We start from the raw sequence: 15,558 nt of genomic DNA on the forward strand, positions 1-15,558 counted from the left end.
ATATTCTTTTTGTTTTTACAGGTCAAATCCTTGAGTCTTAGAATTAAGTTGATTCTAATAATCACAAGAGAAAAATAAATGACCCCCAAAACCAGCCTTTTATTTCAATATAAAACAACATTGAATAATAAAATCGAATCAAACAACAACACCATCCTGATGTCTTTTTTGTGCATGCATTCGGTGTATTTCCGGAATAAAAGCGCACTTTTTCGCACTGCTTTTATTTATTAGCAGTAAACAGGAAGTGTGGTGCTACTGCGCTGTGCTTTCGGCTTGTCCCCTGCCGGTCCCTGTCCCAACGAACGGGAGTCTTCACCTCTGATTGTGCAGGTTTATCACGTAAACCGTAAACCTATAATGCTTTGCCTTGTCCGTGAATGGCACTAGTCAGCTAACGTTAGTTTGCAAACCCAATGGGGTTTTGGGGGGAAAGATGATCGCCTCACTTTCTAGAGGAAGTTTGCTGGATGATGTTCTTCACGGAGGCTTCAACGAGGTAACGTTTAGTGTTGTTATAAATGTTATTTGCTTTTGTATTGCCCTTATTCTATTTGATTAAGTATAAATATGTTTTGTTTTAACGCGTTATTTCCTCAGACTCACGGGCAACTAAAGCTAAGTCACATATTGCGTTAAACGCTTTTGCAGTGTTAAATGTTTGTTTCCTGTCGCCTCGCGCGTTCACTGAAAGCGCAGTGCACGTTGTAATTGTTGTCCTGGTGAACGTTTGTGAACAGCAGCGGTGTTTGGACATGTTCAGTTTTAATGTTTGAACTCGGCTGCGTTCTTTCTTTGTGGCGTTTCCCGGACGACGCGCCAGTCACGTGACCGCCCGTCAGAGTCGCTCTAAAATGCATTGACCCATCGCATCCTTTGACCCCTGTGATGTGTTCAGTGTGTTAGACAAACGATCTATCTCAGAAATTACACTGTTCCACGTGTCTTGACTAGTAAACATAAACATAAAACAACAAATATACAAATAGTAAAGATCTGTAGGGAACTGGGTGATGTACTATATGCCAATATATAATAATAATAATAACTATATTATTATGGGATGCCAAAATTGAGTTGTGTGTCAAATTTCATATAATTTCGCAAAACTAAATATTTAACCTCCATATAAAATCTGTAGGGGGCGCTGTGGCTCCAAATTAATTTATTTCACTTCAAGTAGGTTTAGGGCAAAGAGTTTAACAACTGATTCTAATTTGACGCAATTCGGACTTTATCTGCGCAAACGGCAGAAATGTTAAATTTGGGAGATTTCTGAAATTCTAGCTAAAGTTTGCGGCTTCGCCGCTCAGAGACCGTGACAGGTATCAATGTAATTTGAATAACTTTTGATGTCCCACTCCTCAGTAGCATTTTCACCAAATTTCAGCTTTTTAGGGCCAACGCCCTGGGAGGAGTTCGTAAAAGTACGACGTTTGGAAGAACTCCGAAGTCATGTTTAGCCATTTTTGAAGCAATATGGCCGACATTTGGTTGGGCGGACGGCGTTGCCGTAATTATATTTTTTACTTCTCTTGTCACCATCTACCTCTGCGCCAAATTTCATGATTCTACGATCAGATTTTTTTTGGGTCATTTCCCATCTCTCAATGCATTTTTGGTACATTTGGGGGCGCTGACGCGCCATTTTTTTTAATTTTAGAGAAAGGAAATAGCCAGAATGTAGAGAGGCACGATTTTTAGAGGTGTGCTAATTTTTGTGACTTTTCGTCAATGTTCACTGGGTGAAAAATAGGGGGGTTGGTCCCGAGAAGAAGAAGAAGAAGAAGAAAGAAAGAATATTAAAGCCGCAAGCGGCATCCAACGGCCCTCGCGGGCCGCCGGCCTTCCGACTCTGCGCTTTTGACTTGATAAAGATGGCGCCCTTATTGTGTGTTGAATAAAAAAAGAATTTGACAGACAGCGACACATTGGACATGGCCAATCCAGTGCAAATCAACACAAGTGTCAGTCAAATTTGCTGCGCCGCCGCACAGAGACCGTAGCACTTGGAATAAAAATATGGATAACTTTTGATGCCGCGCTTGTGTAGATGATATTTCCCAAAGTAAAGCTTGATCGAGCTATTGCCCACGGAGGAGTTTGTTAAAGTGTGAAGCGTAAATGTGAACATTTCAAGGATTTGGCGTTTTTCCCATTTGTGACAGTATATTTGCAGCTCCACGGCACAGAGACCGTACCACCTAAAATCAAAATATGACTAACTTTTGATGCCCCGTTTGTGTAGATGATTTCCCCCAAATATGAGCTTGATCGGGCAATCGCCCTGGGAGGAGTTTGTAAAAGTGTGAAGCGTAAAAAATGTGGTCATTTTAGAGATTTCGCAGTTTTTCCATTTCTGACATATATTTGCGGGTCCGCCACACAGAGACCGTAGCCCATAGAATCAAAATATGGATAAGTTTTGATGCCCCGCTTGTGTAGATGATATTCTCCAAATATGAACTTGATCGGACAATCGCCCTAGGAGGAGTTCGTTAAAGTGTGAAGCGTAAAAATGTGGTGATTTGAGCGATTCTACGATTTTCCCATAAGGATAACATGGGATGTTTCTGTCATCGCTACGGTTACGCCGTACAAAATATGACTTTGGCTCTCATACTTGTATGATCAGGATGGCAAATTAGAATTTAGTGCAAAATGTCATGTCATTTGGAAAAACTATTGTTTATAGGCCACTCTGAAGGCCAAATAGTCAGAATTCTGGGAAACGTTTGCGGCTCCGTCGCACAGAGACCGTAAAAGTTATCCTTAAAATTTGGATAACTTTAGATGCACCACTTGTCTAGAGGACGTACACCGATTTTGAGGTTGGTGGGCAAAACGCACTAGGAGGGGTTCGTTAAAGTGTAAAACATAAAAATGTGGTAATTTGAGAGATTTTGTGGTTTTCCCATAGGGATAACATGGGAGGTTTCTGTCATCGCTACGACTACGCCGTAAAAATTTAGGCATTTTTGTGATTGGCTTTTGTGATCGGGACGGCAAAATAGAATTTTGGGTAAAGTTTAGACAATTTTGGTAAAACTAATTTTTGACCTTCAATGTTAATTTAAAGGTCACTCTGTAGGGGGCGCTATCGCGGCCATTTCAATTTTGTCAGCCTAAACTGGTCCAAACTAGAAAGTTTAACAACTGATTCAAATTTGGTCCTAATCGGACTGGTTTTGATCAAATGGGAGCAATTTTTAGATCTGCAATATTCCAAAATAAGTTGTCCAACTTTGCGGCTGCGCCGCACACAGACCGTAAAAGGTATCTCAAAAAATTGGATAACTTTAGATGCCCCACTTGTCCAGAGGACGTCCGCCGATTTTGAAGTCGGTGGGCAAAACGCCCTAGGAGGAGTTCGTCAAAGTTTGACGTAAACAAAATGGCTAACTCAGCTTGTTTTCATTTTCAAAGGAAGATGGCGGCCATAGGGTAAGTCTGGGGGCGTGGCCACAATAATATTTTTTTTTTGTCCTCACGAGAGGAATGCGTGTCATTTTTAACGAAAAAAAAAATGGCCCAGAAAAAATTGAATTTTTTGCCGATTCTGAATTTTGGGCAAAGTTTGGTGAGTTTTTGAGCATGTTCAGGGGGTCAAATTAGAGTTCAAAGCGCTGAAGAAGAACAAGAAAAATAAAAAAAATTAAAGCCGCAAGCGGCATCCAACGGCCCTCGCGGGCCGCCGGCCTTCCGACTCTGCTCTCTGCATTTTACAGAGATGGCGCTAACGTAATTGTCTAAGAACTAAGACAGCGACACATTGTACATGTTCAATGCTGTGCTTAACCAGTGCAAATGAACACAAATGTGGGTCGAATGTGCGGCTCCAGCGCACAGAGACCGTGACACTTGGAATAAAAATATGGATAACTTTTGATGCTCCGCTTGTGTAGATGATTTTCCCAAAATATGAGCTTGGTCGAGCTATTGCCCACAGAGGAGTTCATTAAAGTGTGAAGCATAAATGTGAACATTTCAAGGATTTGGCGTTTTTCCCATTTGTGACATATATTTGCGGCTCTACCGCACAGAGACCCTAGTACTTAAAATCAAAATATGGATAACTTTTGATGCCCCGCTTGTGTAGATGATTCTCCCCAAATATGAACTTGATCGGGTATTCGCCCTAGGAGGAGTTTGTTAAAGTGTGAAGCGTAAAAATGTGGTCATTTTAGAGATTTTGCGGTTTCCCCATAGGGATAACATGGGATGTTTCTGTCATCGCTACGGCTACGCTTTACCAAATATGACTTTGGCTCCCATACTTTTATTTTGGGGATGGCAAATGAGAATTGTGTGCAAAATATCATGTCACTTGGAAAAACTCTTGTTTATAGGCGACTCTGAAGGCCAAATAGTCCAAATTCTGCGAAAAGTTTGCGGCTCACCTGCACAGAGACCGTAAATGTTATCCATAAAATTTGAATACCTTTAGATGCCCCACTTGTCTAGAGGACGTACACCGATTTTAAGGTTGGTGGGCAAAACGCACTAGGAGGGGTTCGTTAAAGTGTAAAACATAAAAATGTGGTAATTTGAGAGATTTTGTGGTTTTCCCATAGGGATAACATGGGAGGTTTCTGTCATCGCTACGACTACGCCGTAAAAATGTAGGCATTTTTGTGATTGGCTTTTGTGATCGGGACGGCAAAATAGAATTTTGGGTAAAGTTTAGACAATTTTGGTAAAACTAATTTTTGACCTTCAATGTTAATTTAAAGGTCACTCTGTAGGGGGCGCTATCAATTTTGCCATTTCAATTTTGTCAGCCTAAACTGGTCCAAACTAGAAAGTTTAACAACTGATTCAAATTTGGTCCTAATCGGACTGGTTTTGATCAAATGGGAGCAATTTTTAGATCTGCAATATTCCAAAATAAGTTGTCCAACTTTGCGGCTGCGCCGCACACAGACCGTAAAAGGCATCTCAAAAAATTGGATAACTTTAGATGCCCCATTTGTCCAGAGGACGTCCGCCGATTTTGAAGTCGGTGGGCAAAACGCCCTAGGAGGAGTTCGTCAAAGTTTGACGTAAACAAAATGGCTAACTCAGCTTGTTTTCATTTTCAAAGGAAGATGGCGGCCATAGGGTAAGTCTGGGGGCGTGGCCACAATAATATTTTTTTTTTTGTCCTCACAAGAGGAATGCGTGTCCCGAATTTCGTAGCTTTACGCCAAAGTTGACCTCGGGGCGTCTCCCATAGGCGCAATGTATTTTGACTTTTGTCGGTGGCGCTGTTGCGCCATTTTTTAACGAAAAAAAAAATGGCCCAGAAAAAATCAAATTTTTCGCCGATTCTGAATTTTGGGCAAAGTTTGGTGAGTTTTTGAGCATGTTCAGGGGGTCAAATTAGAGTTCAAAGCGCTGAAGAAGAACAAGAAAAATAAAAAATATAGCCGCAAGCGGCAATGATCGGCCCTCGCTACGCCGCCGCCACGCCGCAAGAGGAGGGGGCGCTAACGCGCCCCAATTGTCCTTTTATTACGCCTACTGCTGAATCTGTGACACTGTCACATCTTCTCCCCTTTGTTTTACCATCAAAAAGCTATTTTATTTTGAATTCTTGGCAAAATGTGCGGCTTTGCCGCACAGACACCGTGACTCTTTGAATAAAAATGTGGATACCTTTTGATGGTCCACCACTGAAGATGAGTCTCACCAAATTTCAGGTTAATAGGGCTAACGCCCTGGGAGGAGTTTGTGAAAGTCTAAAGTGTAAACATGTTCTGGCGATTTCCCCATTGGAATAACATGGGAGGTTTTGGTCATCGCTACGGCAACGCCATAACAATTATGACATGGGTCTCACTGACTTTTTTGATGGGGATGCCAAAATTGAGTTGTGTGTCAAATTTCAGATAATTTCGCAAAACTAAACATTCAACCTCCATATAAAATCTGTAGGGGGCGCTGTGGCGCCAAATAAATTTATTTCACTTCAAGTAGGTTTAGGGCAAAGAGTTTAACAACTGATTCTAATTTGACGCAATTCGGACTTTATCTGCGCAAACGGCAGAAATTTTACATATGGGAGATTTCTGAAATTCTAGCTACAGTTTGCGGCTTCGCCGCACAGAGACCGTGAGAGGTATCAATGTAATTTGGATAACTTTTGATGTCCCACTCCTCAGTAGCATTTTCACCAAATTTCAGCTTTTTAGGGCCAACGCCCTGGGAGGAGTTTGTAAAAGTACGACGTTTGGAAAAACTCCGAAGTCATGTTTAGCCATTTTTGAAGCAATATGGCCGACATTTGGTTGGGCAGACGGCGTTGCCGTAATAATATTTTTTACTTCTCTTGTCACCATCTACCTCTGCGCCAAATTTCATGATTCTACGATCAGATTTTTTTTGGGTCATTTCCCATCCCTCAATGCATTTTTGGTACATTTGGGGGCGCTGACGCGCCAATTTTTTTTATTTTAGAAAAGGGAAATAGCCAGAATGTAGAGAGGCACGATTTTTAGAGGTGTGCAAATTTTTGTGACTTTTCGTCAATGTTCACTGGGTGAAAAATGGGGGGGTTGGTCCCGAGAAGAAGAAGAAAGAATAATATTCCGATGCGAGCTTGTGGCGCTCGGGCCTAAAAATAATAATATTTTTAGCAAAAACAATATAGCCGTTTCCACTATAACAACAAATTATACATCGTTTGAAAGCTCTAAGCCTTCCCGATGCCGCCATGGGGTGGAATCATCATTACGAGCGCTTACGCGCTCGTCACTCCCTATTCCGTCGGGATGCCCCGCCCACTCCCCATAGACTTCCATTGATTTGAGCAGATACAAGCATGGCCCATGCCTGCGGCATGGATTCTCGCGTACGGGACGATGCCAGGAGTGATTTTGGAGGAATGCAGCGTTTCGCGCTGCTGTTGTCAACAATGAGTGAATGGGCTACGCCCATTCACTCATTGTTGACTATTTCTGTCATAGCAGGAGTAAGTATGCATGATCCATGCCTTCGGCATAGTTCACTGTACTTGCCAGGGGCGACGGGGTACCAAAACCAAAAACCAACAATGTTTTCCATTTTTCAAATATCATAAACTATACATTTTCGGAAAGCGCTCGCGCTTTCCTACCTCATGGTGTGGGTCCCTGGTCACTGACGGGTACTTTCGTTAATTTTGAGTGGGCTCCGCCCACTTTGTGTTTTTGGCCCTCTATACAGTAATAATGTTCAATTTTTGCATTACATGCTTATATGCACGGAACATGCAAGAGATGGGGAACGTATTTGTGAGCTACTTAGCGCAAATGAGTGCTTTATATGGGGATGACAACCGCCATCCCAATTTAAAGTGCTTGTTTAGTGCGTACTTTTTCACGGGCTTCGCCCGTTTACAACGGTAAAGTTCCATTTTCCTACTACTAATTAGTATGCACGGGGCATGCGTGAGTGAAGGAGTGCGTTAGTGAGTGTTTGGAAGTGGGCGAGCGCTTCGCGCTCGATTTCGCAGCCGTGCTTCGCACGGCCTTACGAGATTAATAGGCCTCTCGCCAGCTTGTGGCGCTCGGGCCTAATAATAATAATAATTATGATTATATTTTATTAAGAGCATGTCACGATCTAAATTTGATTAGGATTCATGTGCACTTAACCGCTGTGAAGAGGAAAGTAATCTGCTTCTGCTGAGAATTCACACTTAACATTTGGTCAAATCCACGTTATGGCAAAGAATATCATCACAATTTAATTTTGATCACCCAGCCCTATTTGTAGCAATGTCTATGTTCAACAGAAACTGCTTACATGATACATAATGAAAGTATTGCTATCTAATTGGTTGTTTATATTTTCCCTGTGCAGCAGCAGCTGGTGACGTATGTGTCCTGGGTGAACACACAGCTGAAGAGGAAAGCAGGACTCAGGACCATCTCTGATCTGAGGCGCGACCTGCAGGATGGAGTGGTGCTCACACAACTTATCGAAATAGTTGGTAAATATGTATCACTTCATTTAATAATTTTGCCTGTGTTTGTCTTGTTTTTGTATTTTAATATCATTGTAAATGATAGTAAACACAGATTCAGTTGTAGTTATCTGGACACTACTCTAAAATAGAACACTCTTAGATGAATGAGGGATTACACCGACTTGTTTACTATGATTATAAAAGTTAGCTGGTCCACTAAACTAGATATTCATACAGCTTACGTGTGTCTACACAAATGTGCCTGTCTTTCATGTGAACAGCTGGGGAAGTGTTGGAGGGTGTGTATCAGGCGCCTCAAAACAAAGAAGAAAGCTGGAAAAACGTTGAAAAAGTGTTGCAGTTCATCTCCTCTCGACACATACGGATGCCACACATCTCTGCAAGAGGTACATTCGAGAAGTGACAATCTTCTCTTTAAGGACTGTTTTTGTTTCCAATGCCAATATCTCTTTCTCCACAGATGTCGTTGAGGGCAATCTGAAATCTATCATGAGGATAATTCTGGCATTGGCTGCTCACTTCAAACCCTCAGCCAATCACAGAGCAGCATCACGAAACGGAAGATGCTCAAACAAGGCCTTGACCAATCACAACCCTCTGTCAACTGTGGCTCTGGCCCAAGGAGCTGCTGTGGCTCTTGCTTCAGCACGCATCGATGCCTCCCAGCCACCGCGCACCACACGTCTGCACAGGTCCTTCAGTATAGCTGTTATTCTCAATGCACTCTACTTACTCACATGTACACACTGTTGCAGAGCTTAACCAAGAACAAGTGCAATCATTGCTGCCCTCTGCTGGATAATTAGAACAACATGTAATGTAGTTAATTCAACAGGGGCAGTATAGATTCCCTCTTAAACATGCATGTTAATGGACATCTCAAAACAATTGTATCATGTAATATGTATTTTGTTCAGCAGTTGGCATTCTGAGGGGGATAAAAGTGTGTCCGTACGTGCATTGGTTAAACAATATGAGCAAAAAGCCCCTGATGAGCTGGAAAATAACCATTCCAACAGGTAAACACTTTATGTTTTTTATATATATTGATGATGAATATGTTTTATTTGGATGCACACAAATCAGAACAAAAGACTGTATTAAATATATTATAATATTATTCACAATGTAAAAACTCCCCATATACTCCACACACAAAAAACAACTTAAAAAGCAAATTACAAAACATCTTTTGGACGCTTGTTGCCTGCAGTTGATTTCCTCAGTTGTCTTCATCATCTTCCCAACACTGAACCTCTTTCTCTGTCAGTGGCGGATCAGAGCACATGACTTTGTTTTGAATGAGGAGAAATAAATACACATCACATTGTGATGTGGCTTAATCCTCCTTAGCTAATATGCACATTAAATACATTATTAATTAAAATAACGTTCACAGTTGATGCCACGGATATGATATTTAATTAAACTGACACAACTGTACTAAAATGTGTGGGGTTATTTAGTGTTAAGTTTTAGTTAGATTTACTTTTGATTTGTTTTATTTTTAATGGTTGGGGATAAAAGTACACCACTTATTCTTATGTTTGATTTGATTTGGGTTTTTTTTTTCTTGAGGAAGTCCAGACATTTAGAAATAACATAAAAAACATAGTTAAAATGGTGTCATGAATATGTACCAATAAGATTTTCTTCTCTAGTGATCAGCAGCAGCACCAGTCTGTGCAACTCCAGTAGCTGGAGGCAGAGGGGCGGGAAGAGTCTAAAAATATATTGATTTTGTATGAGCTGATGATGTGAAAAATGTAGACCCTTTGGGTGCGCTTTAGTGTTTGATCCACAATGGGAGGGACGCAAATTAAATGGTAAGATAATGTATTTATGTATTTTAATATATTTTGTGTCATTGGTTTAATGAGTAGCTCCTATAAAAAAAACACTATCTTGAAAATTCAGGAAGGATTTTACTTTGAAACAATGCTCTTTCGCTTAGACAATTTGTTGAATGTCTCTCCCAACTTCACCCCATTTCATGTACTATCCTGTCCTCTCCAAAGATCCACTGGACAAAAACATCTCAAGCTATTTTCAAGCAATTCTACAAAATTAGTATCTCTTGATAGGCTGGGAATGGGGTGGGAATGACTCATTGTTGAATTCATCTGGGTTGTTAAAGGTTGTTAAAGGATGTTATTGATCAGATTGCATCCATTCTGTTTGTTTGTGAAGCCTTAGCTCTTTGAGTCCACTTTCCTCCCCAAGAACCTGTCCAGGCATCCAGTCCGAGAGAATTCAAGATGAGCAGCAGCAGAGCAGTACGTAAAAACACACACTGAAATGATCAACCCACACAATTAAGCTTTAAAAAACGTTTGACATTTCCTGTCTGCAGGTGAATCCTCTGTTGCCGTGGTAACATCGTGGGAAGATTCCATCAGTGAGGACTTGGAGAAGGAGGTGTTGGAGACTCGCAAAATGGTGTCCGCCTTACAGGTAACCTGAGCTCTGTCGTTTATTACATCAGAGCAATGGGGTTATGCTAATGGACAAGTCTAAACTCATCCAGTCTGCTATCAATCATTTTACAAAAACAGTACTGCTTTGCTTCCATTGATTCTTTACAGTTTTTTTTATTCCAATGAATTATCATCAGTTTATGAACCTCATGAACCTTTTTACTGTTTCTGTTCAAAAGTGCTCAACAAAGCTGCTGATACTACTACCTGTATAAAATAATTGTAAATGTAAATACATGTGTACAGCTAAAACATTGGTTTGGTTAAATATTAGGTCATTTGTGTAAAGTGTGACTTTATATTATCCCAAATATTTCCCCTTTCCAAAGTTCAGTCTAGTGTCACATGTTTTAGAATTTGCTGCTTCACGGTTCGCTGCCCGAGGACGACCAGGATGTGTCTCTAAAGCTGGATCAATGCAACGATGAACAACAACTGGTAGTGAAACTATTTATTTATCTATTTTATTATCTTTGCTTCTATGTCCTCTGCCCTTTCTGTCTTTTGTGGGCTGGGGTGGATCATGTTTCGGTCTGTGTAAAGGAGCATATCACTTTACCTGAGTGCGATGAGTTTCTCACACAACTTTGTCTCTTAGACCGTACTTCACAGTCGCTTGGACCAGAGTATGGAGGAAGCAAAAGACCTCAAGGTAGTGCTTTTTAATTATTGATTATTGTACATGTTTATTGTTCGGGGCTAAAGGCTTAGGAATGTGTGGCAAATGAACTTGGAAGGCTTCAACAAACACAAATGTACAGGATAGCTGATGTGTTTATCTAGGAGTTTTAATGATTCTTGCAACATTTTGAGAAAAAAGTCCAATATATAAACCTCCAAAAAGGGATTAGTTAATGTTAGTTTGTTTTTCTTTTTCAATTTATAATTTTTGTAATTTTGCAGATGGATGGTTACAACCGTTTTCTTTGTTTTAAGGTTCACGTGGCACTGTAGTAAAATGTGTATCCTCAATTAATATCTCACCAAGTGTATCGTCTTTTGCAATAGAGAGAAGTGCTGCGCTGCAAGCAAGAAATGAGAAACTTACAAGGGGTAAAGGTATGACGAAACGCACCTCGAATGGTCTGTGTGTCTAAGTTTTAAGAAAGTGGGCATTTACTGTACGTTGAATAAACAGGAGGCTCAGCAGCAGCGACTGTGCACTCAGGAGACGTCCATCCTACAAATGAAGCAAGAACTACTGAGGCTCAGCATGACACGGGATGAACTCAACAACCAGAATGTATGTGCCCTAAATGTAATGTTATTGTTTGTCTTCTTAAATTATATTCATGAAACAGAATGTTTGGGATTTTAGGCAGAGCTACAGTGGAAAATAGAAGAATCGAACAGGTTGTGGGGAGAATGCAAGGTAAGATAATGCGCAGGATTTTGTAAATACTACTGGCAAATAATGACGAACAAGTCTATAAAAAATATTTATAAGAATTACTTAAATACAAACAACCAAATGTTGAGTCAATGAAGAGATAAAATACAAGTTCTGTATTTTCTTCTTTGAAAGTGGTCTGCAGTGTTGTTGGGACAGTACATTGACTTGAATTCATTTATTAACCATAGTCACTATTGTCTAACTTTGATCTATTTTAACCCACATCTGAATTTTAAACTATGATGTTGATAAAAAAAAAAATATTGTTTAAATATTATTGATTTTGAAGAGTCACATTTGAACTTTTTCCACTAAATGTATTTCCTGCTGTTTCTGATGAATTGCTTACAGAAAGAGATTGTACAAAAAGATCGTCTACTGCAACAACTCAAACACAAATTAGAAGAACGCCAAAAGCAGCAGGTTTGTTTGTATATTCAAAACATTTAGATTTTAGAGGTTTACATAGATTTTAAATAAAATATTACAATATACTATAATATATATACAATATTAATACAATATTATTTTTTGTCAGAGTGAAATGCAACGAGAGTTGGAGCATAAGAACACAATGCTGCAGGAGCTGAGGAGTAGAGATTTGCAACAGGTAAAAACCTTTTGTTTTTGTTTGTATTTATAAGTATTTTTTTTTTTTTATATATATATATTTTTTTAGCTCACCACAGACAACATCGGATTTTTCAATCCAGGAAGTCAAACGTCGCCTGTGACATGTGTGAGTTGCACTTTTCATGTAAAGCTTGAAGACAATGTACAAAATGAATGTATTAACTTGAGTCTGAGAAAAAGGTGTGTTTACTAATTATAATATTATACTATACATTCTTTTTGTGTGTTGCATTTTTTAAATAATGTATAATATGTTGTAGAATGAAGAAATACATTTAAATTGAATTCAGTTACTTGACAATTACAGTACTTGATACTATAACATGTATTTACTTTAGCCCCACATGCTCTTGTCTAAATGATATTAATGTTTTTTCAGCCGACAGAAGAGGTGCAGCTGCTCAGAGACTCACTGAGAAGTTTAAGGAACAACTTCCGGGAGCACGACCCACAGCAGCACACCCTGGACACTCTGGAGCAGGGCATTGTGTCACTGATGGACAGACTGCATGTGCTGCTCCCACACAGGGTCAGCATCACAACCTGTGCAGGGTCAAACTGCAGCCAGCTGGATCCCACCAAGTGTGCTTTCTAGAAAAGCATTCATTTGAGCCAAAATCAAAATAGGCATAAGGACAAAATCAACATCAAAATGAGATGTGTATATATATTTTTTTATTTGACCTTTAATTTAACCAGGAAAGTCTCACAGATATTCAGAATCTCTAACAGGGTGTTCCTGTGCTCAGACATGTCATAAAGGGTACACACTTGTACATTCATCACATTAAAATTAAATCACGACAACTGCACACTTTACAGATCTATACCAGTCAATTAAAACCAAACCAATTATTTTGTCTATTTATTAAAATTAAATAATTAGTTTGTAATTATGTCCAAACAATTTAAAGCTCTTTTTTAGTAAAAGTTGATCTAATATCTAACTTCAAACTATATGTTGTTTTGCAGGGAAGAGGGAAATCTCCAAGGCGAAAAGGTCAGTTTTGCGGATTTCTGCAAATGGCTCATATTCAATAGTTTTCACTAAATGCAATCCTGTTAATCACAGAGATCAATCAGCCTCAAGTCACTTCATCTGCCTCAACTAAATTTCTTTATTTTACTGGAAAATCTCCTACGCCTTCAATGATCCACATACCAAAGAGGTTTACCATTTACATTTTTGTCTTTGTCTTTTGTGTTTTTCCAACATAAATCTGTGGAATTAAGTTTTCTTAAATTTCAGACTCGGTGAAGTGACTCTTAAAGACGTAAAAGCAGCTGTGGATCGGGAGGGAAACTACAGGTATCACTTTAAGGCATTGGACCCTGAGTTTGGCACTGTTAAAGAAGAGGTGAGGCCATCATTCAATCTTATACATCATCATTATTCATAAGAAAAAATGACTTCTTCAATCTACTTTATTTACTGTAGGTTTTCCTGGATGGAGCAATTGTTCCAGGCTGGGAGGGGAAAATTGTGGCCTGGTTAGAAGAAGATGGTCAAGAAAGGTAACTTTTTGTCTGTTAGCTTATTTATGCGTTATTGTTTTGATTTAACTCACGTCATCTTCTGTTGAAGGCCTGTGTAACCACGAGGAAGACGAGTATTGTACAACTGATCAACTGTCCTGAGAGGCACATAGATACAACGTTTTAAAACTATTTATAGTTTACTAGAAACCATGTATTTTTGAGTTTTTGTTAAATTATCTGGTGTAAGATGCCTTTGTGCCTTCACATATAACTGTGCTGACAATATTTGGACATGTGGAATAATATTTGAATCACTTGTGCAGTATTAGACCATATTGTATTGCTAGTTTTTTTTTGTTATCATTCATACAATGGAGCTCCATAGCATTGCTTTTCTGGAAAAAAATATGAATTGGGTTTGTATTAGTTTATATGAGGAATGAGTTTTTAGAATGTTATTTTGACTGTGTTTCGGTAAAGATGCTGGTTTTACAGTTATTTAACAGGCTCCACATTCACATGTAAACCTGACTGTAGCATAGCCTTTAGTCTTTAATATTTGTCTTTTGTCACTTGTTTTGTCTTACAGCAAAGATTTTGGTGAGGTTTAATTACACTCTTAATTACACAATTGTATTTGAGTACTTAGATCTTCACCACATGTCCTGAACTATTTGTATAAAATGGAGTGTTTACTGAGCGGTGTTAGATGTGAATATGCCAACAGTTTGCCTTATTCTCTACCTATTTGGGATACATTTTTTCCTTCACTAACAAGCCAGGAAAATGTGCCAGAATTACCAACAGTAATTTTTAAAAGTGCATTTGAACAACTGGATTTAATTTATTTTGTGTATTTTAAGTACATATTTTCAATTTGAAAATAAACAGATTTTAGACATTTAAAGCAAAGTTTCGTTTTCTGTGGATCTTCACGACAAACAACAACAAAAAACATTTCGATCAATGTCTTTGAATAAAAAAAAAATGTTTATAATAATAAACTAGAGGTCGTGTGAGTGACTGCGTAATGCATGGCCATATCCTACAGATGATTGAATGACAAAAACACGTATGATGACGCCAGTAATGCCCGGTCATGGCGGTAAATTCACCTTTTCAGTTAGCTGCCAACCGCCATTAAAAGCAACACTAACTACAAACTTTTTTTCTCTGAGGGCCACATTTCAAAACTTATATGGAGCAGAGGGCCACAAACAACCCGACAATGTCAAATTGTCACCATTCGAAATCATTCGAAATGTTGCATTTGACATTGTTTCGATGAGCCTCCACACCTTTAATAAGACTTGGGACATTAATATTGGGGCCGCATTTGGCCCCCGGGCCGTAGTTTGGACCTGCCTGCTTTATAAGTTTAAATCAACAAAGTGAAAAATCCTTCCGTAATTTATTATGCATTTACTGCCAACTACTGTGGTTGTACGTCTTCAAAGTATGTGTTTTACGCTGTAAAAAGAAAAGAAAAACAAGGAGACAGAGACATAGAAAGAGAGAAAGAGACATAGAAAGAGAGAAAGAGACATGGAAAGAGAGAAAGAGACATAGAAAGAGAGAAAGAGACATGGAAAGAGAGAAAGAGACATGGAAAGAGAGAAAGAGAC

General features: G+C 39.2%; 1 protein-coding gene across 2 annotated transcripts; it reads left to right on the forward strand.

The window, feature by feature from the left end:
• The first annotated feature begins 255 nt into the window (after window positions 1-255).
• Window positions 256-14,350, forward strand: dixdc1b (DIX domain containing 1b). 2 transcript variants are annotated; one of them, XM_072446160.1, is made up of 21 exons: window positions 256-499; window positions 7,825-7,954; window positions 8,212-8,337; window positions 8,412-8,643; window positions 8,872-8,970; window positions 10,142-10,227; window positions 10,305-10,405; window positions 10,783-10,869; window positions 11,027-11,080; window positions 11,437-11,487; window positions 11,567-11,671; window positions 11,747-11,800; window positions 12,173-12,244; window positions 12,360-12,431; window positions 12,501-12,560; window positions 12,834-12,983; window positions 13,427-13,454; window positions 13,527-13,623; window positions 13,704-13,812; window positions 13,893-13,969; window positions 14,040-14,350. In XM_072446160.1, exons 1-21 carry the CDS (start codon window positions 437-439, stop codon window positions 14,047-14,049), a joined length of 1,863 nt encoding a protein of 620 aa, XP_072302261.1. In that variant the 5' UTR covers window positions 256-436; the 3' UTR covers window positions 14,050-14,350. The 2 variants fall into 2 exon arrangements, with proteins under 2 accessions (XP_072302261.1, XP_072302262.1); XM_072446161.1 differs by lacking the exon at window positions 14,040-14,350 and having other exon boundaries at window positions 10,783-10,866; window positions 13,893-13,973.
• Window positions 14,351-15,558: the final 1,208 nt, after the last annotated feature.

This window comes from Eucyclogobius newberryi, unplaced genomic scaffold (genome assembly GCF_026437365.1).
Source record: "Eucyclogobius newberryi isolate DKJ021-1_F unplaced genomic scaffold, fEucNew1.0.hap1 SCAF_15, whole genome shotgun sequence".
NCBI classification, from domain to species: Eukaryota; Metazoa; Chordata; class Actinopteri; order Gobiiformes; family Gobiidae; genus Eucyclogobius; species Eucyclogobius newberryi.